The sequence below is a fragment of the Melanerpes formicivorus genome, unplaced genomic scaffold, assembly GCF_026170545.1.
Source record: "Melanerpes formicivorus ecotype bairdi unplaced genomic scaffold, bMelFor1.0.p_v2 SCAF_6, whole genome shotgun sequence".
Lineage (NCBI taxonomy): Eukaryota > Metazoa > Chordata > Aves > Piciformes > Picidae > Melanerpes > Melanerpes formicivorus.
In genome coordinates, this window is record NW_027142358.1 from 12,153,024 (window position 1) to 12,177,980 (window position 24,957).

General features: G+C 49.2%; 3 protein-coding genes across 6 annotated transcripts in view; 2 read left to right on the forward strand and 1 right to left on the reverse strand.

The window, feature by feature from the left end:
* Positions 1-442: 442 nt before the first annotated feature.
* On the forward strand, positions 443-15,323 carry CUEDC2 (CUE domain containing 2). 3 transcript variants are annotated; one of them, XM_068139731.1, is made up of 10 exons: positions 443-530; positions 1,513-1,640; positions 8,172-8,266; positions 9,070-9,213; positions 9,512-9,573; positions 10,963-11,096; positions 12,186-12,356; positions 12,700-12,761; positions 14,379-14,439; positions 14,816-15,323. In XM_068139731.1, the coding sequence occupies exons 3-10, from the start codon at positions 8,193-8,195 to the stop codon at positions 14,960-14,962; spliced, it is 855 nt and encodes a 284-aa protein (XP_067995832.1). In that variant the 5' UTR covers positions 443-530; positions 1,513-1,640; positions 8,172-8,192; the 3' UTR covers positions 14,963-15,323. The 3 variants fall into 3 exon arrangements, with proteins under 3 accessions (XP_067995832.1, XP_067995834.1, XP_067995835.1); XM_068139733.1 differs by lacking the exon at positions 443-530 and adding an exon at positions 560-628; XM_068139734.1 differs by lacking the exon at positions 443-530 and adding an exon at positions 775-795.
* FBXL15 (F-box and leucine rich repeat protein 15) lies at positions 13,638-19,289 on the reverse strand. Its single transcript, XM_068139730.1, has 4 exons — positions 19,230-19,289; positions 18,124-18,374; positions 16,882-17,384; positions 13,638-16,569 (listed from the first exon to the last, which is right to left on the reverse strand). Exons 2-4 carry the CDS (start codon positions 18,304-18,306, stop codon positions 16,380-16,382), a joined length of 876 nt encoding a protein of 291 aa, XP_067995831.1. The 5' UTR covers positions 18,307-18,374; positions 19,230-19,289; the 3' UTR covers positions 13,638-16,379.
* Positions 19,290-20,025: 736 nt separating this feature from the next.
* The window catches only part of PSD (pleckstrin and Sec7 domain containing), a 53,741-nt gene continuing 48,809 nt past the window's right edge, over positions 20,026-24,957 (forward strand). For both annotated transcript variants that reach the window (XM_068139735.1, XM_068139736.1), the window contains exons 1-2: positions 20,026-20,094; positions 22,232-22,353. The gene's annotated coding sequence lies outside the window, so the exon portion shown is untranslated. The remainder of the gene's footprint in view (positions 20,095-22,231; positions 22,354-24,957) is intronic.

The following is a 24,957-nucleotide window of genomic DNA, read 5'->3' on the forward strand; positions in this document are numbered from 1 at the left end:
CTGACAGGAGCTTCAGATGGGGAGAAGCACCCTGCAGGGCAGCTTTGCCTAAACGCTTTAAAACGTGCTAGTTTTACCAGGGCACCTGAGTCTGACACTTCACAGGGAAGAAAATTTGACCTGAGTCTTTGTGAGGGTGACCCCGCAAAGTACCGCCATGTTCCCGGGCCCCACAGAAGTACTTTTGTACCACCAAGACCCGGGCACGCTCCCAGCTGCTGCCCTGTGCCGCACTTTCTTCTCTGCCTTTGCCCGAGGTGCTCCCGCTTGCCCCGAGGCCCTAGCCCAGCCACTAGCAGCTGTATTTCAGCACACACCAGCGCTCAAAAGGCACGCCAGCTCCCCCCAAAGCCGCTCGGCGGCTCCTACCCACAACGAAAATGGCGGCGCCGGCAGTGGGCCAGCATAACAACGATCTGCCCTCTCGCGCCCGCCTCTGTGACTGACAGCGGCGCAGCCACGTGACGCTTTAAACCGCGCCGCGCGGGACCTGCGTCGGGAGGGAGTGAGGCCGCGGCGGGAGCGATCAGGTGACCCCTACCCCTTTTTTTGCCGCCACCGTCACTATCACGCGCCTTGTCCCTCTCGCTGCGCGGCTGCGGAGGCACGCGGGGCCTCCGGGGCCGAGGTGACCGGGCGGGGGATGGCGGGCCGGGGACTGCTGGTAGCGGCTTCCAAGAAGTCAGCCTGCAACCCCCCTGTCCTTGCTGCGGCCGGTGTCCCCGCTGCGTCTTGGGGAGCGCGGGAGCCCGAGAGATCCCGGGCGTTTGGCTTAACGCCACAGTCCGCGAGCAGGTGTGAGAAGCCCGCTGCTGCCCGGAGAGCGGCAGCGGAGCTGGCTGCAGGCCGAGGGCTGCGGCAGGGGGGACGGCGCTTTGTCCGTGGCGGAAACCTGGCAGAGCGAGGGGCGCGAAGGGGCACGGTTCTCAGGCGGGGGTCAGGCTGCTTGCGGGTTATTTTGAACGCTCTTGCCAAACTCAGCCCCCCGACACAATTCTGTCCGCTGGTGAGAGGGCACGGACACTGCTAGTATAAAAGCTACTCGAGCCCATAGACGGGTTGTTACGGCTGAGGATAAACAGCCTCGGCCTAGCGGGGCAGTGCAGTGTCAGTGCCGAGGTGACTAGCCACAAGCAAGGAGAAGCAGCAGCGAAACTGGCGCTGGCTTTCTGCTCCGGCTCCTTAAAGCCACCAAACAAGTTCTTCACAGTGGCGATAAAGCCAGTAGTGCTTTAGGAGTGCATCGGTGATGTTCAGAGAGCACTGCAGGCCTTGCTACAGAAATAGCAAATGTTGAAAAACATCTCAACATGGCAGTGAATTTGAAAACTGACAAGTGTGTAGTTCTCACCTCCAAGTTAGCTTTTTTACGTTAGACATTTTATTCCAAAAGATAATGCTGTACCTTTTGCATTAGGGGAAATAGTTACAAGTGACATAAACACCACTATAAGGAGAATGATTCTGGTGCACTCCTAATTCCAACTAACTCAATGTTCTTTTCCCATGAAGGACACCCTCATTCATGGCTTGGACCAAGCAGCCATAGGATGGACCATCAACTTGCCTGCAGGCACTGAAGCAGCTTCATAAACACCATCTGTGAGCCAAGGTTCTTGCACAGCAGTATTTCTGCTCAGGTAAAGGCTCCACGTCTGCAGAGCGCCACCATCCAAGTGCAGTTGCACAATGTAGATCTAGGGGAAAGAGAAGAGTCTGGCCACTGGCATTACTGTCTCCTATTACTGTAATTTAGTGGAACTAAGTTATTTTTTAAAACCTCACTTTAATGCTAGAGAACTAAGCAGGTAATTCTGTTAACATACACAATTACCTCAGTGTGCTTTCCCGTAGCAACCACACTACAAAAGTCCTTTCAGGAACTTCCTTAGTTAGCAACCAGAAATAGGAGCACTGAAATTACATCTGTGAGGTGTTACTCAGCTGACAAAGCTTTATTTAAGTCATCAGAGGTTCACAAGGTAAAGTAGTTCTCTCTGTCCTGCAGGTCTCACTTTTCAGAGATTGCCTCTGAGGCTGTGTCACACAGTTGCATGAGGCATGCGCTGCTTTCTCATAACAAGTTTTCAAAGACAGCACAGTGAACCATTCCTGTCCAGTTACTTAAGAATAAGTACTGAAACTTGAGCTAAAGGAATCTTCTCAAGGTGTTACAGTCGATTCTTCAGTCAGACCAGATTTACATAAACCGTCTTTTAAGCTCTTCAGAGAAACATCTAAGGCATACAACACCCATCTCTTTCCACTTGCAGACACCTCAAGGCATTGGTAGGCAAATTTATGATCTCATAAAAGTTGATGTACATCCAAATGGCAGTTTCTCGTAGCTCAAAAAACATTTCCTAAATTGCTGTGCTCAAGTCTGTCTGGTTAATATAAAGTCCAAGGCACAATCAATCATTCCCATCCAATCCCACTGACCATTTGAGAATGATTACTGAAATTTGAAGTGGAAGAGTCTTTGGAAATGATCCAGCCATATGCAGACATTTCAGATTTTAGGGTGTCCTGTCCCCGCCTCCCCCCCTTTTTTTTTTTTTTTTTTTAAGAAGAGCAGATTATAATGAATTGTACAAAAGATGCCAGCTTTTCTTGAGCATGGCATAAGTAGATACTCCAGACACCAGTGTAATATCTGCAGTTACTTAAAATAAACCAAGAACCACGAACTTGACATTGCATGTTAGGAAGGGAAATGCAAGGATGATGGCGATTACTAGGTTCTCAAGATGGTAGGGGGGCAGAATCTGTGGACAAAGTAATATAGAAAATGAATAATTTTCACATTCACACTTTGAGAACTGATGCCACTTCTCTCTGCCTAAGGTGAGGGAATACATATGCTATGGTGGCACATGGATTGTGTATGCACTCATGATATTTCAAACCCAGCCTGTCTTAATGAGATTACATATAGTGCCCCATTGCTCACTCTTCAGTAACAAACCTCGGTGTTTAAGTGACAGGGATTTGCAAAGGTTGAAGATCTCTTGTTCTCACAGTGTGAAAGTGGAGGCTCTAGCTGAGGACAGAGCAATAGGAATACCATTTTTTGCCTATGTTTTAAAAAACAGACTCTGTTAGGCAGAGCCTACATTACAATTACAGGAAATGCAGAAAGGCTTTCATGGGTATGTTTGAATCATCTAGCAACTACTGGAGTGATCTTAAAATCCACATTGCAATCATGGTTGGAAGCTTAAAATGATGGTAACACCTTTTCAGTAAAATTGAGCTCTCAAGACACTGATTTCTCCTGCCTTTGGGTTTTAGATCATTCTATGCATTGTAAATCACTCCTCCACAAAACAGTGCACATAGGATAAACCCTTCTAGTAAATCTCCCCCTTAATTATTGCATGTCACCACTGGGGGAAGAAAAAAAAGGCCACCAACATTCCAAGGCATAATGCATGAGGGGTTTTGGTATCCTGATTCACATAATTCTAAGCTTGGTTTTGCGGGGCTCAGCAACATCATTTTATTACTTGAAGAATCCATTTTCAAATATTTTTACCTAAGTTTTAATCAGTTCCCACTCTATTTCAAGAAAATGCCCACCAAATTTGAAAGGCCAGAGCTCCTTCAGGAGCTGTCTTCACAAGCATCATTGAGCCAAGACCACTGTGCTTACAGATCCCCCAGGTGCTGAGTTTTGTAAGGACTTTACCAGGCAATAAAATCTCTTCCCCGGGGCAATACATGATCAAATGCAAGTGCATATGTCTCTCATGCTGCCTCTGATTTTATGGGTGCAGAGATGGGTTCTTCAGGTGAAAGGGCAATGGCTAACCCTTGAAGAAATACTTGATCACCTCCCTGCTCTCTGTCCTTCAGTGTAAGGCTGTGTTTTTGTTGTTTAAGGGTTTCCTTTCTTCACAAGCAGGCTAAAGGTGGCAACTTGCTTTCTCTGGATGTAAACCTTAAATCCAAGTGTACTGCTGAATGGATTTATCTGAGATGCCAGAGAGAATTTATATCCAATGATTAAACCCTGCCTTCTTTCCTCTCACATACACAAGGAAATAGTTTTTTTTTCAGATACAGCATGGTAATACCACTGGAAAATACCCAAATATTTTCAGATGCTTTAAACCAGCATTTCTTGTGGCTGTCAGAGGTTGGAGAATGGATTCAAAGACCGGTTGGTGACTGGAACAGCTTCGATATTCCTGTTGCTGACTTATTTTTTTCCTGTTTCCCTTGTCCCAGCCTGACACTTGCCTATGATTAACAAGATGAGTGACTTTGCCTGTTCTATTGATCAGAATAAATTACCAGTAGTTAATTTATGGACCTCCCAAAAGTGCTTTTGACATGGTGAATTGTGCTCTGTTTTTCAGGTAATTGGGTTGTCAAGAAATGTTACTGGTTACTATGCCATTAGCTCTTGTAGAATATTGGCCTGTTTCATGGAAAAGACAAAATGTTTGAGATTTCCAGTATCCAGGATGACATGAAGACTAAGAAAGAAGGAAATAAGCATTCATCTTCATAGCAGTGACATTTTGACTGCTGTGTTGATTTCCCATCTCTGACTTCTGTAAAAAGCCAAAATTTTGTATTTGTAAGTTCAAGGGACCAGCATTTGTAGATTAATCTTAAAATGAGGAAAAAAAACCCACGCTGCTTAGGAGAGTATTCTTGTCAGTAGTGAGATTCAGAATTTTATAATTGGCTTTGTGATGTCTGAGAAAGAACAAAACTCATGGGGTTTTTTGGGGTTGTCAAAGATAATGTCCATGTTTAGCCTGTATCCAGGGCTATACTTCCACAGTCACTGTCATCTGATTACTCCTCCCCCAGTGGAGAAGGGGGGTCAGGAAGAGGAACGGACACCTATGAGTTGAAAAGAAAAGAGGCTTAATGAAACAACGAAATTAGCGTTATTGCTAATGCCAACATAAAATATACAAAGTTATACTCATCCCAGTGAATGTACAGTGGTCACAATAGACAGGAAAGCAGTCCTCAGGAGCAGAATGATGAGTGAGCCCCTCCAGGGACGCAGGGAAACAGAAAGAAGGCCTCTCTTCAGCTAACTTCCCCCTTTATAATGAGCATGATGCTTGTGGTATGGGATACACCTATCAGTCAGCTCAGGTCAGCTGCTCTGGCTTTTGTCCCTCCCAGCCTAAACTGGCTGACTCAAAACTGCTAATGGCCTACAACCCATGGCTGGCCTATGATTCTATCACAGCAAAACTAGGACAGATGACAAAGATAAACTTGGTTCTGTCACACCACTGGAGAACACACAGACAACAAAAGGGCAATGGAAAGGTGTTTTTACAGCCACCTTCCACATTTGCATGTCATGACATCTATAAAAGTGAGAAAAATGAAAACAAAAGCACCCGTGTGAGTTTGAAAAATAAAAGCAGCAGCTTAGGCGCTCGCTTCAGGGTTTTATGTGAAATGACACCTGCAGAATCTTAAACTTGCTTTTCTCTGATGCTGTGAAATGGGAATTTTCTAATTGATGTTACAGGAGGGTTTGTCTTAAGACAGAAACAGCAAACAGTATTTTCTGATGATGCCTTCCTCTGGTTGTCTCTGCATGTGCTGTTTGAAAACATGTTTGTCATGCAGTGGTATGGCATTTTTAACTCGTTCATTTTCCCCAAGTGAGAAGCACATGTACAACTTGTTTTCTTTTTTTAGTTACTGGCTTTAGATCAGAGGGTTGGTACTAATAGTACCTATTGATTAAATGGCTTATGTGTTTATCTTTGAACACAGTGAAGATTGGGGCAGGTCTTTTCTATGAGTATGTCTCACTGTTCATGTCCACATCTGCAAGGCTTTTTCCATATTCATCTCCTTACCACCCCAAGGGAATGGCACTGGTACAGAGATTCAGTAAGAGGTGGCCCTTTGGGTAACAAAACCTGTATTTGTTCAAACCCCTGAAGAGTAGAAGAGCACAGACTAGGACTATTTGATGGGGAATCACTGCAGGGAGATGTGGTATGCCATGTACCCAGCAGAGAACTTCTGTATTAACCTGCGTCACAGCTTTCTCCTTCAGCAGCAAGAGTCAAATCCCTGGAGCCTCAATATGATCAGAGGCAGGTCCCTGGCTGACTTCAGCATGTTCCTCTGGCCATCTACAAACAGAGGAGTGCCAGTGTGCTCTTGGCACTTGCAGGGGTGGCCAAGCACAATGCAGTCCAGCCCTTATCACAGCAATACCAAGTTCACCACTAAACCATGTCACTAAGCACCCCATTTACATGTCTTTTAAATATGTCCAAGGATGGTGACTCAGTCACTTCCCTGAGAGCCCATTCCAGCGCTTAACAACCCTGTCATCGAAGAAACTTTTCCTAATGAGAGTGGTGAAGCCCTGGAATGGGTTGCCCAGGGGGGTGGTTGAGGCCCCTTCCCTGGAGGTGTTTAAGACCAGGCTGGATGAGGCTCTGGCCAGCCTGATCTAGTGTGGGGTGTCCCTGCCCATGGCAGGGGGGTTGGAACTAGATGATCCTTGTGGTCCCTTCCAACCCTATGATAATATCAAATCTAAGTCTCCCCTGGCACTTGAGGCTGTTTCCCCTTGTCCTATCGCTTGTTACTTGGGGGAAGAGAGTGACCCCACCTTACTACAAATTCATTTCAGGTAGTTGTAGAGAGCAATAATGTGGCCCATGAACCTTCTTTTCTTCAGGCTAAACAACCCCAGTTTCCTCAGCCACTCTTCACAAGACTTGTTCTCTAGACCCAGCTCTATGGCTCCAGCACTTCAATTCTTTGTGGCAGTGAGTAGCCCAAAACTGAGCACAGTATTCAAGGTGCAGTCTCCAGTGCTGAGTACAGAGGGATAATCACTTCCCTGCTCCTTCTGGCTACTTTATTTCTGATACAAGCCAGGATGCTGTTGGCGTCCTTGGCACACTGCTGGCACATATTCAGACAGCTGTCAACTAACACCTCTGGATCCTTTTCCACTGGGCATCCTTCCAGCCACTCTTCCTCAAGCCTGTAGCATTGCATGTAATTGTTACTGAAGTGCAGGACCCAGCACTTGGCCTTGTTGAACCTCAGTCAAGTCTGTTGGCCCATCAATCAAGTCTGTTCGGATCCCTCTGTAGAGCCTTACTTCCCTCCAGCACATTAGCACTCCCACTCAGCTTAGTGTTGTCTGCACACTTAATGAGGGCGCACTCAATTCTCTTGTACAGATAATTTATGACTTTTGGAAACTCTCTGACCAATGACTATGTAAGTTTCTCTGTGTGCAGGGCTAGTTTCCTTCCTTGGAAAAACATGGTGCTTATGTCAGGAGTTTACCAACCCAGCAGCTTTGTAGACCCGAGGGGAACAGATGGTTAAGGGTTGGCTTTTCTCTGCCCAATTCAGTCCAAGCGTGGTACTGATGGCTGAAGGAGGACTGTGGGCAGTGCCCCTCTGCCACCATTTCTGTAGGAGCTCTGTGATTCTTAGAATGCCCCTGAGTTTTAGGTTATTAAGCACCCCTTGTTTCAGCTGCATGAACTGCAGAATGGCTCATTTACTGAGCACAACAACAGGCTCCTGTTTGGCCAGGATTCCACTGGCAGTCTGTAGCTGACCTGGAGACCTTTGATATTTTGGCTGGCAGACTAGTTGTCTGTGCCCTGCTTGGTATTCTCCTGTGAAATACGCTCTAGGTTGTCTTTCTTTAGGAGACATTACCCTTCCTCCCACTTGTGCCTGAGTCTAAGCATCACTGTGATTGCTCTTAGCTGGAAAGTCCACCCCTTTCTGCACTGAGCATGCAAAAACCCACTACCCAGAGCTTTGTCACTGGAAAAGACACTGATCCTGCTCAGGAGGCAGCTCTGAGGTCCTGCTGCTGGACACATCTTCATTTCCAGCTTTGCTTCCTGGAGGGGACATTTTCAATGTACAGTACAACTGCATACTGACAACATCAACATGAGCAGGAGAGGCTCAAGACAGTGGGCTGCTTTGGGCTGGTGTTTCCAGTGGGTGCTTGTAATACAGTTTTTTGTGGATATTTTTGCCTGCTGTTACCCAGGGATGATGAGACACTGGAGGGGTTTGTAGGTTGTTCTGATGCCTATACTGTGCCTCTCTTTTGATCTTGTTGATATTTTGATTTCCTTTTTGCCTTAGAGATTACATGGAGTTTTCTTCCTCTTTTTCAGAAAAAAAAGATTTACAGAGACATGGAGCTTGAAAGAATCATTCGAGACACACTGACACACTTTATCCAGTCCCACATTCCTGCAGCAGACCTCAGGTATGTTGAGAAAGGAAAATCCAATACCTAGCTTGAACTCTACATTAATGGTCCTACATACTATATTGAACCGTGTAGCCTTCCTGTACTTTGTATTACTTAAGTCAGATGCAGGCTCTAATGAGAATGCTCAAACAACTATCCTTTAGCATTGCAATCAAGCAATGTCATTTCATTGACAGCCAAGATGATTAATTTCCTGTCCAGTAGTACACCTTAGAACATGGGATTCCCTTCATTCCACAGTGCTCCCAAAGAGCTTTCTCAGCAGCATAATGGTATGTCAAGGCTCTGTCTCTTTTACCTCTGCCTGCATACAGAGTTACAGTCACCTTGAGGCTGAAACAGCAGTTAGTTTTCCAGCCGGTGGCAGCAGCGACATAGGTATGGAGAGCAGCAAGCAGAGAACACTGCAGCCCACAGAAATTGCAGTTGTCAGAATGTGATGACCTCACCTGAAATACCAGTCAGAATAGAAAAGTCAGGGTTTGAGCTCTGGCATATTTTGGTTAGCTCACACGAAGCACCTACAGGAGCATAGCCCCTGGGCACACCCTGGGGCTTTCATTCAGTGCTGCCCAGGAAGCAGGAGAGCATGCAGTATTTTATCTCTAAAATGCTTCCTACACAACCCCTGCTACCAGGCTTTACTGGTGGGATCTGCCTGTAAGATACAGTCCACAAAGGGCCTTCTGCTGCTCTATTAGAAAGACACAAGGTTAGGGAGAATGGGGATGGAAAGAAAGTGGAGAAAAAATGGGCCTGTTGACACTGCTGCCATGTCCTGTGTTCTCTGTCTCCAGTGGGATGGATGATGTTTTCTTCTCTTATATCACGGGTGTCCTGGAAGAGCTGGGCTCACCAGAGTCCTCTGAGGAGACTTTTGACATGGACACCTTTGTGGAAATGATGGAGGCATATATTCCTGGTTTTGCAGAAATCCACAGGTATGTGAGTGTTACTGGTTTGTATGTGCACTAGGGGCCTGGACCTAAGCCCTTCAGTACCATAAATTCTTTTGTTATACCTTCTTGAAGATGTATTAGTACCAAACCTGTGCCATTATGATTAAGTCAGTCCTTGCCAAAATACAGATGCTACTGCCAGTACAGTTTGCAAGTAGGTCTTTGGCCATCTCAAATACCAGTTTATTTTGTTGGGATTCTCATCAAGCAGAAGTAGGCAAGTAGGATAGGCTACTGCTTTTATTCCTTACATTAATGATGCAGCTTCTGTCTCTTGCAGTGGGGACATTTGTGAAATGATGTTTTCCCTCTCAGAAAGGCTTGGTGAAGCTCGCAGCAAAGGTGAGTTACACAGACAGTTTTAACACAAGAAGGTGTATTTTGCATATTTTCAGCCTTAGTCTTTGGAATTGTACAACGTCACAGGATAAAATACAGTCTGTTTGCCACACTTAGGATCTCATAAGGTAGCCAGAATTAATTGATGAGGTTTTTTTAATGTTCACTTAGGTTTTTTTATATCAACACATAGGAGATTTGAGTCATGTGGAATATTGTCCAAGACATACTGGTCTTGATTGAGACCTCCACACACCTCTGTTGAAATCAGATCCAGAGCAATAAGGAAGAAATTCCAGATACAGGGCTGCTTGCTGAAATTATACTGTTGGTTAATTATGAAAGTGAGGATTTCTGCCGGCTTCTGATAGCCATCTACCAGTGGGCAGCCTCTGTCAGATACACCATCAAGTAAAGGATCCAGCTGATTATGTGTATCACCTCTAGACTTTGAGCATCCTCAAAGCTCACTCTCCACTGACCTATGAACCCTGGCACTGATGGAAAATCAGCAGTGATATGCTGCAGTTTGCATTATACAGGACTGCAGAAGACTACACTATTCCAATGTCCCTTTCTAACCTTAGCATTCACAAATCAGGTGGATTGCTGTATTAGTCAACCCCAAAGGTACTTCCCACTAAAGAACAAGTGAAGTGCCTAGATACTGCACCTTTCAGGACCACCAGTCTGGGCTTTTCTTACCTAATAACATCACTGCTGTCTTGCCAGAAGGCTACACAGCGTAGAACGTACAGTCCTACCTTTTGTCTTACTTCCTGCTTTCTTGAACTTGACAAAATCTACTGCTCTGGTCCCCTGATCATACCCTTTGAGGATCCTGATGTAGTCAGATTGTGGAAGGATAGCACCATACCAGCTCTAGAGAGGACAGAATAAAGATGATGACTCTTACAGTGACACAGAAAGAGCCTATAGAGAGATGCATCAAAGTAACCTGATCACAGGGTGCGCTGGCTCACATACAGCCTGAGGATTATCAGAGTGTATTCCTGTATTTAAAATCAAAACCACACCTTAGTTCAAAGTTAGAGCAAACAACAGGGAGTTCTTACAAATGTAACAAAAATAAGGTAAGTATCTACAGCCACAGGTGCTAGAGGACCAAGAACTGACAGGTAGAATTGAATTTGCAAGCAGCCCGTGCCTGGTCAGGCCTGGAAATTCAGTGTTTGGGCATTCCAGCACTGCCTTCCTGAAGGTCCATGTGAGCAGAGCTGCAGCTGTCCCTGCTGAGGGCAGGAGAGACAGGAGTGCTTTGTCACTTAAAAGGGATTTGCTTCTGCACATGATGCAGTAGCAATTTGGTGCCAACAGAAAGCTCTAGCCTTAGTGGGGCTGTTCCTCAGAAGATATCACTATGTCTTTAAGAAAAACCTGGCCAAAAGGTCGTGGAAAGCAGGAGCGAAGCACCCTCTGAAGACCTGACCGAGGGCCAGGAGCCTGGAGCTGGAGCCTGCAACGGGGAAAGGCTGTGCACTCTAACAAACGGAGCCGGGGCCAAGGTATGAGCAGCCTGCAGAGGAACAGGAGCACTGGGGACAGTCACCACCACTGGGCTGCCAGCATCACCTGAGGGCATTTTCTGGCTCTGGAAGGAACCACAGCATAGGCTGTGACACAGCATCACAGGTGTCTGTGATCTCCATTGTATGGCCTGTCAGTAAGCGGAAAAAGGTAATTATGTGCTGACAGAAGAGTATGAGCCATCGCTGTGGCTCATCTGTTCCAGCTGCTGGAAAGGATGAGGCAGAGGGATGATTGAGAGAGCCTGTCCTAGTGCCCTCAGAGATACCACAGCAGCACCATAGGAATACCTCTGTAGTGCTAGCCAGGCTCCAGCCTGCTTCACCCTGTTCCCCTAGCTTCACTCCACACTTTGACCTGGATCACCATGTCTCTGCCCAGCTATCATACAGCACCTGAATGGGAAGCAGTTACATCTGGGTGTCACAACTCAAAGACACCAGTCCTGCCCTCAATGACCTGTGCTGTGCACTTACTAAGGTGTAATGGCACTTGAGTGAGAGGCCCAACAGTCCTGATCCTATAGCACCATTCAGCATGACCTATGCTATAGGCATCATGGCACCTGGCAGATGCTCCCCTACTCCTTCCCTCATGCTCTGTCATTTCTACAGTACTGATCTCTTCCTGTTCTGCAGTAAAATCATGTCCACAATCTTCTAGGAAATGCTGCTGCTGTGCTTCCTTCTGATACAGCCACAGGTCACTGCTGAGCAGTCCCTTTTCTTTCTGATCAAAGCACATGCAGCTTTATCAGGTGAACAGGATTTCAGGCATTCTCACCAGAGCATCCAGAACACCAACTCCTAGAGATGCATAGTACAACCACACAGATGAGCCAGATCATAGCAGCCCTGCTTCAAAGAAAGCTGAAATACAAGGGGAGGAGACTGAAAAAGAGTGATGCTTTGTCCTTGCAAAGATGCTTCATGAATTGGATTTAGTCACACTTGTAAGGAGAGCCTTCAGCTAAGGGCAAGCTGAATTTACTGACAATGTACAACCCTCTTTTGTATCCCTCTTCTCACTGTATTCCCAAACTTACCTTTGCCACTTGCCCCAACTAGGAAGGCAATGACTTGAAGGATGGGGTGGAGCTGCTACTGGAGATGTTCCCAGCATGTACCATGATCCAGGCAAAGAATGCACTTGCCATGGCCTTGGGGAACTTGGAGGAGGCAGTGCAGTTGATTGTGGAGGAGAAGGTGGAAATTGGCCCAGCAGGTGCAAGTGTGAAGGTACTGTACCCTGAGCTAAGTGGCAGTGGGCCAAAGAGCTTGACAGAACTCAGGGGGACACAGGTGTCTCAGCTGTCTGCAGTAAGCAAAAGCTGGGACTGCAGGAACTTTCTGCACAATGAGCAAGAAGAGTCACTTAAAGCAACAGCCCCTCTCCTTTGGCTTTCTGAGTACAGGCTGTGCCCACAGCTGAGGCAGCACTCCAGCAGAGCTGTCTGGCACTCTGCTTCCTGGCAACCCCTGGCACAGTGTTCCACCAGCAGCTGAGCTTACTAGGCTAGCGGGGGATAGCTCTACAGCCCATTTGTTGTGCTGCTTACGCTCCTGCCCTGTCTTCTCCCAGGAACTGGCTCGGCCCCGCAGAGCACCCAACCACGAGGAACTGAAACAGGTTATCCTACAGAAGTAAGTACCCAGCAGCAAAGAATCCCTCATCCTGCTCCAAATAATGGAAGAGGTGACCGTTTGGGGAAGGTCAAAACGACACTGTTGTCTATGAAGATCTTGGAGTGTACAACATTTAGTAAGGATACCACGTACTTGATCTGGGTGTAGCTGAACATATCCAAGCACAATAGAAAAAAAAAAAACAAACCAAAAAACAAACTGTTTCTGTGCCAGAGCTCTAAAAAAACCTTATGTGCACCAGCCAGGTCATAGCACTGGATGTGTGTGAGGTTTCAGCCTCCTACAGGTATACAGTAAATCATGGTACTATCAGCTGAGGTCCAGGTTAAAGGTTCAAGGCATAAACATCACGCTGCAGCACAGGTAACACATGGTGACTTGCAGAACTACAGCAACTCATTCATCTCCATCCTTGGAGACAGTCCAAACAAGGCTAAAGATATCTTTAAGAGACTGCCTGTACAGCAATGCTGAGATGATTAAATTTCAGTTGCTAAAAGTATGAATTCAGTCTCTTCAAAGAAACATCTCTGAAGTCCCCTATGGATTTCTTGCTAATGAATGTGGGTTTAGAGTGGGAAGGTGGTTTTAGATTGGTTTACCTTTATTTATTTCCAGAAGCCTTGAATTCTCAATAGGAGAACCCACACTGTGGTTTCATTGATCTGTTTTGAGATCCTAGCAGGCATGTCTGTCTAGCCCCATCTTTTGTGCCACTTTATCTTCCCTAGCCCATCAACTCTTTATTCTGTGACTGGGGAGGATGTAAAGCAAGGCAGAATGACATCCAGGCAGAATCAGAAATCCCCATCCTTGCTTGTCTCCCATGCAGGATTGTTTCAGAGTGACAAGCAAGGGAATAAAAACACCAGCTGCTAGAACTTCATTTTAATGACATTTTGGCAACATCCTGTATTTTAAACATCACTCAAGCACAGGTACAGAGAGCAGATCACCACAGCTGAAGATACACAGGAGCAACTATACTAACTACTGAGGGAGAAATTAAGGTCAGCTGTGCTGTCTACCTGCTAAACCAGCACTGAAGTCTCCAAAGTAGTAATTCACTCAGCAGTACAGCAAAGCAGATGCTTGGGCCCTGATGTTTCAGTTACATGGGGAATGAGGTGATGAGGTGATGTTTTTATGAAGTTGCTTCCAGCACAGACCTGTTTCATAATGAAGTAGTAGGTAGAGTGTGAAAAGAACACCATCTCTTCGGGTCAGAAGCAGCCAGCTTGGTCCTGTAATTTCATCTGTCTCCTTTGGCTGCCATCACTTGGGCTGAGGAGGAACAAAGCTGCCCCAATAGCAGAGCACACCAGATCTTGGCACTTCTCTCAGTTCTATGGAAGCTATCAGCATTCTCAACTGCATAGGTTTTCTACTTTTCACATGTGGCCAAGGATGCTACTCCAGGAGAATCCTGATGGATTCTCACCAGGAGGATGATAAACTTCTTGTCCATTTCATCTAGAGGGGAATATTAAGTGATCCTAGCTGCAATCTAGGCAAGCTATAGCCACAAAGCAGCCAGGTGAGAAAGGATGTAAGTTGTGAGTAGCCCCATATAATGCATGTTACTGTATTCACTAAATGTTTCTTGTATTTCAGATACATGATGGTGGATAGTGCAGATGATCAGAAAACACATCGGCCAGCTCCACCAAAAGAGGTAAGAGCAGCAGTCCCAGCTTACAAGCAGTTTGGATGCCTTTTGGCTACAGGGTTTGAAAACAAAGATGCAAGTCCAAAAAAGTAACAGGGCAGGCCAAAGGCAGGACCATTCACAGAGCCCACTTGACAGCAAGGAGGGAAAATTAGCTTGCCTAAGGCACCACGGGGTCTGTCTGTTCCTACCATTCCTGACTTGCATTGTTTCTGCTCCCTCCATCAGACAGCTTCCTACCCCAGTTGTGGCCAAAGGATGGGTAAAGCAGCCCACCCCAGTCCTCCCCGACCTGATCCCCAAAGCATAGCTCTGCTTCTGCTGGCACCCTCCCTTTCCATAGGCTCTCCATCCACTTGGTGTTAATGTCCTTCCTCTCCAGGCTCCCAAGAAGTTGATCCGCTATATTGATAACCAGGTGGTGAGTACAAAGGGAGAGAGGTACAAAGACGTCAAGAAGCCCGAGAGCGAAGAGATGAAGAGAACCTACATCAGCCTCAAACCAGCCAGGAAGTACAAGTTCCACTGACAGCCAGGTCCTCCTGCTCATCATCCTCCACCTTGCCAGCCACGTATGGCAGGATGGACATGTGGCACCAGGGATGAGGGGACTCCTCCACCTGCCACTAACTGGAACTAACCTGGGAGCCCGGACATTGCTTTCAGCTTCCTGAACTAACCCAGATGACAAGGAGGAGACTTCTCTCGTGTAGTGGTCCCTCTGTCCTCAGAGGCACACTACAGTAGCTCTCCAGGGCCTGGGTATTCTCTGCTATTCTTTGCATGGGACATCTTTAGATCTAAGATGTGGCTTGTGCTTTCGCAGCAAGCGTTTTACAAGTCTGTGTGCACTGCTGCTTTAAATGGAGTGCCAATGTTAATAAAGATGTGACTTGGTGTGTAGTTCAGCTGGAGCATGCACGTTCTTTACAGACATGGACTCCAATCCCTCCTGGGGCCAAAGACTGAAGCAGGGACATCCTCCCTCCATCATGTTCACCACAAGATGTGGCTATTTGTTTAAGTGCCTGGCAGATAAAAGGCATGAGGCTGAAGTCCTAAACCAGAACTAGGTTCTTCCTGCCAACAGAACCCACAGCACTCCATAAACTTCAGCTGACAGCCCACTCAGGGCTCCTGTCATTTCTCACCACTGTTGAGCACCAAAGCTGGAGCCGCACGACACACGGCAGGATACAGAGCAGGCCTGTGTGCTAGTGAAATACTAACTCAGAAACTGGAAGAAACCAATGGCAATGACCAGCTGCTTTCAGGGACAGCAAAGCTAGGTTTGGCATTTTTCTATCAGTGAAACTGCAGTTCGGAGCCTGTTCCCCCTGAAAACAACTCCTGCCTTGCACCAGCCTAAACCAGCCCCTTAGGCCTGGACAGACACATTGCCTGCACCATGGCCATGCCAATCCTTTAGTGCCAGTCTGGCCAGTGGCCACAGGCTGAACTGGGCTCCCTCTGCCCTCCTCCTGAAACCCATAGGAACCTGCCCTCTCCCAGAAGGAGGACTGGTCGCTTTTCTCCTTTCTTCAGATGGCCTACTGGCATGCCCTGCACACCCGCCCCAGGAAACAGTCCTCAAACACTCTCCTGTTCTCTGGACAGCTGCCACTTGGAGATTAAAAATACAATAAATAATAAGTCCTATCTATTAGCTGGCCTGGCCAAGGCCTGTTCAGCACCATGGTGTTCCCATGTCATTCGCTCTCTTCACACCACTGCAGAGGGAGTTACTTCTCCACAGGCACCAACAAAGTCCACCCATGAACACCCAGTGGCTGCTAAACAGCCCCAGAAGAAAGAGTGAGCCCCACTTGGGCCAGCCTTGTCAACAGGACCAACCTCTCCCTCTGCACATCTCCACAGCAGCCAGTTCCGGTATCCTCCCAGGATCCCAGCGTCACATCAGTCCCCCCTCCCTGGCAACAGCCATTCTAGATCTGGAGGTTGATGAAAGGGGCAAAGCCAACAACGTCCTGCAGGAGAACTAGAGCCCTCTGCAGCGGAGGCTCCACATCCAGCTCCACCCCACGGTTTCGGAGGATGCTCAGGCTGGACTCAGCCACATTGTGGCAATGCTTCACCTTCAGTGAGCGCAGCTTGGGACAGTACTCAGCCAAAACCCTGCCAAAAAAGGAGATCACATACAAGTTGCAAGGCAGGACTCCTATGTGCACCACTCATCACCTCCTCCATTCCCAGCAGCCCAGTGCTCACCACTGTGCAACACATGTACCACCCTCCTGAAGCAGTACCCAGGTGGTCTGAGAGAAACTCAAGGGACAGTCACATCCCAGACCTACCCACCATGATAGAGTGAAAAATTGGCCTTTTAGTAGCCCATAGCATGAAGAAATCTAACTTTTCTTTCCAGGTCTTTTCTCCCCGCTCCAGACACTTGCTACCCCCACCCCAGCTCCATACATTGCTTAGTACCTGATGGAATCATTCTTGACTCGCAGACACCCTGTGAGGTCCAGGTGCTCCAGCTCAGGGCAGCACCTGGCAATCTCCTCAACGGCCACATCACCCACATTGGCATTGACAGCCAGTGACAGAGACTTGAGCCTGCTGCACTTCTGCACTAGGTAGCAGATGGCCTCATCCTTCAGCTGGCGACAGGCTGTCAGGTCCACAGCCTCCAGTGCTTTGCAGTGGTCAGCCAGGCTGCGCAGGGACAGGCTGTCCACCCACTCACAGTGAGCCAGGGAGAGCTGGCGCAGGTTGGGGCAGTGCAGCGAGATGGCCACCAGTGCTCGGCAGCTGAGCTGGGCACAGCCCTTCAGCTGGATCTGGTGCAGGTGGTGATTCTGCTTGATGACTAGGAGCAGCTCTGTGTCTGTCAGCCAGTCGGAGCAGTTCTGGAGTGCCAGCTGCTGCAGTACTTCATTGTCCTTCAGCAGGTTAACAAATGCAGCTTGAGGGATGGGAGGTCCAATCTGTGTGGGGGAACCCAGAAAGAATGAGACATCCACCAGGGTTTCATATCAGCCTGCTCCTCACCAAATATTCTCCCCTCTCTTCCACTGTGACAGTGGTGACCAAAGCCATCTCACCTCCTCATGCCAGGCCAACCCTGCCATTATGCTCTTCTCCCCTCATATCAAAGCTACTGCCACAAGCTAGAAGACACTCTGGCTTCTCCAACCCCCATCATCCCTGCACTTAAATATTTGTGATAAGCTCCATACCTCTGCCCTCCAAAACCTCTTTGCTAGACAACTCTGTGTCCTCAGAACAGTAGCTAATCCTATCATTCCAAGTTCCAGGCAGTGTCTCTTAGAACCAGCACAAGCTTACCCTGAAGACCAGGCAGAGAGTTCTCCCCTGTCAGATACTATTGTACAACTTCCCTGAGGTAGCAACAGGCCATGCCACTCCAGAGCTCACTTGTGTTCCTGCCAGCCAGTGCCCCATGATAGCCTGGGTGGAGCTTCCAGGTTCACTCCTCCCAAGGCCTCTTGCTAAAGACACTGGCATTGCTGGGCCCTGAATCACTGCCTCTCCTCCCTGAGCCACATCTGTCCCATCTGACATCCAAGACATTAACCCATGCCCCTGAAGAAAAGCCAGCCTCCTTGCTAGGGGTTTCTTCTGCCCATATAGTCAGAGGGTCCCTTGTTAGCTCCAGAGCAGTAGGACATCTATGTCTGCCCCTGCCTCGGAGCCATCTAGTACCTGGCTTGAGTCGAAGCAGCGCATGTTGGCCAGGTACAGCTGGATGAGAGACTGGAATGACTTGCTGACCCTCTGCAGACTCAGCAGTTGCTGCAGTGGCAGATGACAGAGGATATGTGGAACCAAGATGTCTTCCCAGGGCAGGTCCAGGAGGCATCCACTGGAGGGGGTTAAACTCATCATCAGGTGCCAGGGAGCCAGGCTAGAGTGAGACACAGGCTAGATCACCTCACACCTACTGCTGGGTGCCTCTAGGAGGAACAGCCAAAAAGAAAGACTCAGCAACGTCTCCCGTAGTCACCCCACGGGATGAAACCTCTTGGCTAGCCATCAGTGCGGCACACGCCTGCCACCCACATCACCTCCTCCCCAGCCTGGGATATTCACTGCTTAGGCATCCAAGTCCACCTGCCTGCATTGCCCTGCAGGAGAGTTCGGGTGGGGCTTTTCAGCCTCTGCTTAAGGAGTCTCTATCCCTCAGTGAAGCAATGAGTGCCTGCTCCAGCGTTACCACATCATCCACACGTCAGCTGGACCTTGCTTCATGTCTAAGCATCACTCTACCTGGGCAGCTACGCCCCGTATACAGTGCCAAGCAATTAGGGCACCTTGTGAGGGGAATGGGGTGGGCACCCTCGAGGTCATTTCCAACCTTAGTTATACTGTGATACCTCCTCCTTCCATTAGGAAACAACAAGGCTCCGGCCCCCCTCCAAAGAGGTGTCCCTCCGAGGCGCGGGGACACAGCGTCTCTGCGGAAAGGAGGCGCTGCGGAGGCCTCGGCTTCGGGACGCGAGCGGAAGGGCTGGAGCCGAGGAACGAGCAAAGGGGTCCCGGCCTCAAGGAGGCCCCCGAGCCGGAGACCGCAGTTCGACTCGGCCTCATCAACAATTACAGCCTGTGGTGCTCGCCCGCGGCTAGTACACCACCCTTTCCCCACCCCCTACTCCCACCCTATGGAGCTCTGCTCGCGGGCCCGGCACCTAGGCTGCCCCGCCGCCGCAGCGAGAAGGCTACGGAAGCACCGCCAGGACGAACACACCCCACTGCTGCTGGATCCCACGGCGGAGAGACCACAGCCTCTGCCCGCCGGCCTTAACCGGTACCTGCCACGACGCCAGGGCTCCGCGGGCCGCTCCATCAGCTGTACCTCACCCCGCCCCCCGACGGCAGTGACTGACGTCACGCCGGCGAGCGGAAGTGCGCGTGCCCCACTGCCCGGCCCCGCCCCTTCCCTTCGGCCCCGCGTCGGCGCAAAGGTGGCGGGAGGTTGGTTGGGGGCGGTGAGAGACCGGATCCCGGCGGCCCTCGGGGCGGCGTGGAGTGCTCGGCCCTGCCGGGCAGAGGCACCGGGCAGAGGAGAGCGCTGCGCACGGTCCAGCGGAGCTACCGGGCAGAGGTCTCACTGGTGCCCAGCGGCTCCTGCAGGCTGCTCCCAGCGCCAGCGGTACACCGGCCCAATACTCCGATTCCCCTTGCGCGCTAAGCTCCGCTGTGCACGCCGCCTGTCCCATTTCTCCAATTACCCCAGTTCCCCAGGGCACGCCAGTTCCCCAGTGCACATTAGTCACCTCAGTTCCCCACGATCCCAGTTCCCCAGCGCACACCAGTTGCTCCAGCCCCTTGGCTACCCCAGTTCCCGGTGCACCCCAGCTGCCCCAGCTGGCCGGTCCCCAGCGCACGCCCCTGCCCGCAGCGGGTGCTCCCGCGCATGCGCGCCGCAGCGGCGCTGTCCCTTCAGCACCACGCGGAGACGGGACCCGTCCTGACCCGCTGCTGCCGGTGAGCGATGGAGCCGCCCTCAGGCTCCGCCAGAACCCGCCCCGGCCCGGCCCCACAAACGCCTTGCCCGGCCCCAGTGCTCTCCTAGTGGGCTCTGCCGCCCCCTCTCCGCCCGCAGAAGCTGAGGGACCCCGGGAAAGGCCGATCCCTGAAGCTTACAGTTCGCACAGCACTGTCGAACCGCAGCCGGTAGGCCCCGCTCTTCCGCCGGTACCGGGCTGCCCAATCCCCCGCCAATGCCTGGGGTGGTACGGCACTGTCCGCCCACGGCCCGCCGCCCCGAGCATGCATCCTCCTACCCTGCCGACTAGCTATCTCCTCACGCTTCGCTCCCATTACGGGTACCCACCTATCCCTATAGGCCCGGGGATCAACTGGAGTCCGTCCCCTTGCTGGCAGCCCCCGCGGAGAAGCGACCCGGGTTCTGCCGGCGCAGTTGCCATAACAACTCCAGACAGGGCTCCCGCAGAATCTGACAACGCTCTTTCCCGGCTACTCTCACCCCTGCTGCCAGTGTGCAGGACCTGTACGCCTCACTGGCATGGCACTCCATACCTCGGAGCTGGCCCTGGACAGATGACCCCATGCCTGGTTCATATCTGAGCCCTGCCAAGCTGTTGATCAGTACTGGCAACAGGCACCGTAACAAGATCCACCTGGCAGGAGATCGGGGCCCACACAGAGTGAGCCAGATTCCCTACAACAAGTCCCAGGTTCCCTGGAATGCAGTGACCTTCCTATGCACCCTGGGTCTGCTCATTCCCTCCCATTGTTGAGGCTAGTCTGGGGGAAAGTCTTCTTACCCCAGTCCCTATCCTCTAGAGTTAGCTGCTAATGTTACCTGTCTGCCTCTGGACATGTAGCACCTGCCCTTTGAGGGTCCCTGTGACTCCCTGAGTTAGCATAGTTCTTGCCTCATTTACAGATAGACAAGTGAGGCAGGAATTTTCAATTTACTAAAGGAGATGACAATGTCCCCAGCCATGGCTGGCACTTCCTTCCCTTGTGGTGGGGACACAGAAAGCTCTGGAAGTGCTGCTTCTAGACCAGGAGGTTCATTTTGCTTTCAAGAGGTTTCCGCACTGTGCTCAGTCCATTCTTGACTTCCTGCTGTGGAATAGAATTGTGACATGTGTGAGAATCCCTTTGCCCCTCTAAGTGAATGACTGTGACTGAAGTTGACTATGAGGAGGCTTTTTGAAATAGTGATCTTGGTCTGAATAGGAGGTGAGGGAGCAACACTGAGCAAGAAAGTGCACTGCTCAATTACATCTGGCCTTCCTGTGCCAAAACAGACCTGGCTGGGAGCCCCCACCTTTTGTCAAGTCCTTGCTCAAAGGAGCTGTGCTGTGGATTGCTCATTATCCTTCCTGAACAACATGTGTGCTGGCCTGGCAGTTGGGACCTGCTCTGCTCCCACACCAACCTCTGTTTATGTTTTTCATTTCATCTGATCTAGTTGGGCTGGCTGAGTCACTTCCCCAGGAGACTGCTGGTAGCAGGGCTCAGAGAAAGGCTGAAAGTCAGCCCAGACAGAATCCTAGTACTAGAAGGAGGCTCAGAGGCACTGTTAAAACAGAGGCAAAAGTGAGAAGCACTTGTATTTATTTGACCTCTATTGCATCCCAACCTTTTCCTATCTTGTGCTGCACATGGAGAAGGTGAACACTCTCTTACCTTTAAGATAGGTGCTAAGGTGGAGCCTCAAGAGCTGGATAGTGTGGGACCATCTCCGAGAAGCCACACACAGCACCATTCAGAAATCACTTCAGCTTACTTTATGCTTGCTGGACAGCAGTCACTGTGCCAGGGCTGGAACACTGTAGCCTCTCAGGAAGAGCTTTCTCTTTTCCAGATGGAGATCTCAGGGTTAGCATGGTCAGCATTGCTTTGGGAAACAATGAACAGCTTTCAGATCCTGCAGCCTGAAAACAGGTTTCCTAACAACACCATGGCAAGTGCAGTGGGCACTTTCTCTGACAAACCTCTTTAGTCCTTGACCCCAGTGGAGCCCTGAGTTTGTTGTCTTATTATTTACGGGAGTGCAAGCAAGATAGGGAAGAGAAGGTTGAATATGCCAACTGTGTCAGCACACAGCAAGGGTAGCTTCCTCTGGAAGGGCAGGGGCCTCCCCAGCCAGAGACCAGCCACTCAATATCTGGCCAGGGAGGGCCACCAGGGTCAGGCAACCTGACATCTGTTCATCTGTGGTGAAGTCAGTAGGTAGATATGTTGGCTTGAGGTTATGGTTACTCTTATGTATGTGTCATGTATAGACAATTTGCAGCTGTGAAATGCTCAAGACTGTTCTCTTTCTTCTGCATAGGTTGATTGCAGATGCAGAAAGAGCATCAGAGCCTGTTACTGCACTGTTCGGGTGTATACAGAAACACAGCTTTACACCATCAGGATGTCCAGTGGAGCTAGCAACCCAAGACTACACCAATGGTAAGGATCCCAAATCAGTATTATTGTGCTAGAGTCTGTAAAGTTTTCCTATATGTGGAGTGGCTGTGGTATGGCTGTACAGCACTGCAGTACAGGATTGGGTGGTAGGGTTGGGTGGTATAGCTTAGTAGTGAAGGTATAACTAACTCAAAGCAAGCAAGTTTGAAGGACCAGAGCTTTGTTCTGCTGTACTTGGTCAAGACTCTGCATTTCTGGTGGCATTTGCTTTGCCTAAAGTGGGTCTGCATTTTTCTTGGCAAGTGCCTGTAATCCTCCTTTCTAAGCTTCAGCTAGATGCACATTTCTAGTTGAGCCCTGGTACTGCAAACTGGTCTGCCAAAACAGTCTCCTAAATTCCCTTAAGATCAGGGGGGTTCACCTTGCTAGTCAAGCAGTAGGATGAGGACAGAGCTTCATCTAAAAGCTGGAGAACTGCCAGCTTCTAGATTTTAAAGATTATGTGGGAAAGATTATTACAACTGCTCCTGTAAGACCCTTCATTTATGCTGAAGGGGAATTAAAAAGGCTGTTCATGTGCAAGTCTATTGGTATTGGTAAGTGCTATGAGTTCAGTGGTAAGCCTGCTGGAGACAGAACATAAGAGATAGGGAAATGGAGCTGAGAAGCATTTAAGTTAACCCAGCTGGCATGGTTTCAGCATATGTCCTGTTAGCTCCACAGCACAGTGTGTGCCCAGTGTAAGCCCCAGCTCCTGGCTTAAAGAGGGTGCCCCTTGCAAGATCAATGAAGTGAGCTTAGAGGTACTTCCCTTTCAAGGAGGAACTGCATCTGTCATAACTCACTAGGCACTTGCCCATCACTTGTAGTTTGTTCCCTTCTTAACACACTATTTTGGACAAAGTGTGTCTGAAGCTGCCTATTCCCAGAAGCAATGCTGGGTTGTGACACCTACAGTGCTTGCAGGGCAGATGGGAAGTGTATTGCACAGGTACCTTTAATGGGCAGGGACACTGTTTAATCTCATAGCTCTTTTGTTATCCCAGTGACCACTAATGTCCTGTGAGGGAACGCAGGGCTCCTGCTTTAGGCCTTGAGCTGATCCATAATGATGATAGACCAATCTGAGCCTTGGGGGGAGGAAGCAGGTCAGCTTCAAACTGCTGCTGCAGTTTTCTTGTGTTTCTTGGAAACATATGATGCTGACTTGTTCTCAGAAACAGGACTTGGCCTCATGTCTGATACTGTTGGCATCTTCATCCTCATGAATAGAATAGAAAGAATAGAATAGTGTCCAACCGGACCTTCTTGCTGTCTACAACTACCTGAAGGGAGGTTGTAGCCCTGTGAGGAGAGGCTGAGGGAGCTGGGCTTGCTTAGCCTGGATAAGAGGAGGCTCAGGGGAGACCTTATTGCTCTTTGCAACTACCTTAAGGGAGGCTGTAGACAGGTGGGTGTTGGTCTCTTCTCCCAGGCAACCAGCACCAGAACAAGAGGACACAGTCTCAAGCTGCGCCAGGGGAGGTTTAGGAGGAGGTTAGGAAGAAGTTCTATACAGAGAGAGTGATTGCCCATTGGAATGGGCTGCCTGGGGAGGTGGTGGAGTCACCATCATGGGAGGTGTTCAGGAGGAGACTTGATAGGGTGCTTGGTGCCATGGTTTAGTTGATTAGGTGGTGTTGGATGATAGGTTGGATGCGATGATCTTGAAGGTCTCTTCCAACCTGGTCTATTCTGTTCTATTCTATTCTATTCTATTCTATTCTATTCTATTCTATTCTATTCTATTCTATTCTATTCTATTCTAATCATCCAACATCATCCAGTCCCATGGACTTGTGGGGATCCAATCAGTTAAGGAGATCTCTAGCTACTTCCTCCTGGATCACTAGGGAACTATACTGCTCCCTGCCTCCATCTGCCAGCTCAGGAGGCCAGCTGTCTGGAAGACAATCTGTCCTGCTATTAAAAATTGAGGCAAAGAAGATGTTAAGTACCTCTGCCTTTTCCTCATCTTTTGTTACTATGTTCCCCTCCATGTCCACCAAGGAGTGGAGGTTGTCCTTGCCCCTCCTCTTGCTATTATTATATTTATAGAAGGATTTTTGTTGTCCTTCACAGCAGAAGGACTTCCCTCCAAAGTGAATAGAGACTTCAGACAGTTCCACTGCTGATAGACAGTGCTGGTGCCTATCTGTATTACTTTTGAAGACTCTAGAGGAACAGTTTAGTCTTGACTTCATCCTTTGGAAAGTAGGGGTGCTGTTTAGGAAATTTGAACCTGAAGGGAGCGACTCTTGTAGTTATAAGGACCAACCTCAAGCCAGGAATCCTGGGCTCTTGTTTCCAGAGGTGGTCCTAATTTGCTGTCTTATCTTAGGCAAGTTTTCCCTACCCATGCTCCTTGACTTTTCACTTCCATGCAGTTCTTTCCTTGTGAAAGGGTTATTAAGAGGTTGGCAGCAGGTTTTCTACGGGGTTCCCAGCTGCTGCTGTGGGAAGGTACAACATAATTTTAGGAGACTGGTATGGTGCCAAGCCAACACTAACCTGCTGTCATAAGATCTGTCATCTCATAAGATGGCTTGGCACCTTGCTGGCTAAACACCATTAGCCTTGCAAAGATTTAGGGAGCATTTGCTTTAC

Coding starts and splice junctions, on each gene's coding strand:
- CUEDC2 (XM_068139731.1), top strand. CDS start 8,193: ATGGAGCTTGAAAGAATCATTCGAGACACACTGACACACTTTATCCAG. Junction 8,267..9,069: donor ATTCCTGCAGCAGACCTCAG/GTATGTTGAGAA, acceptor CTCTGTCTCCAG/TGGGATGGATGATGTTTTCT. Junction 9,214..9,511: donor GGTTTTGCAGAAATCCACAG/GTATGTGAGTGT, acceptor TGTCTCTTGCAG/TGGGGACATTTGTGAAATGA.
- FBXL15 (XM_068139730.1), bottom strand. CDS start 18,306: ATGATGAGTTTAACCCCCTCCAGTGGATGCCTCCTGGACCTGCCCTGG. Junction 17,385..18,123: donor GCTGCTTCGACTCAAGCCAG/GTACTAGATGGC, acceptor TCCCCCACACAG/ATTGGACCTCCCATCCCTCA. Junction 16,570..16,881: donor GTCAAGAATGATTCCATCAG/GTACTAAGCAAT, acceptor CTTTTTTGGCAG/GGTTTTGGCTGAGTACTGTC.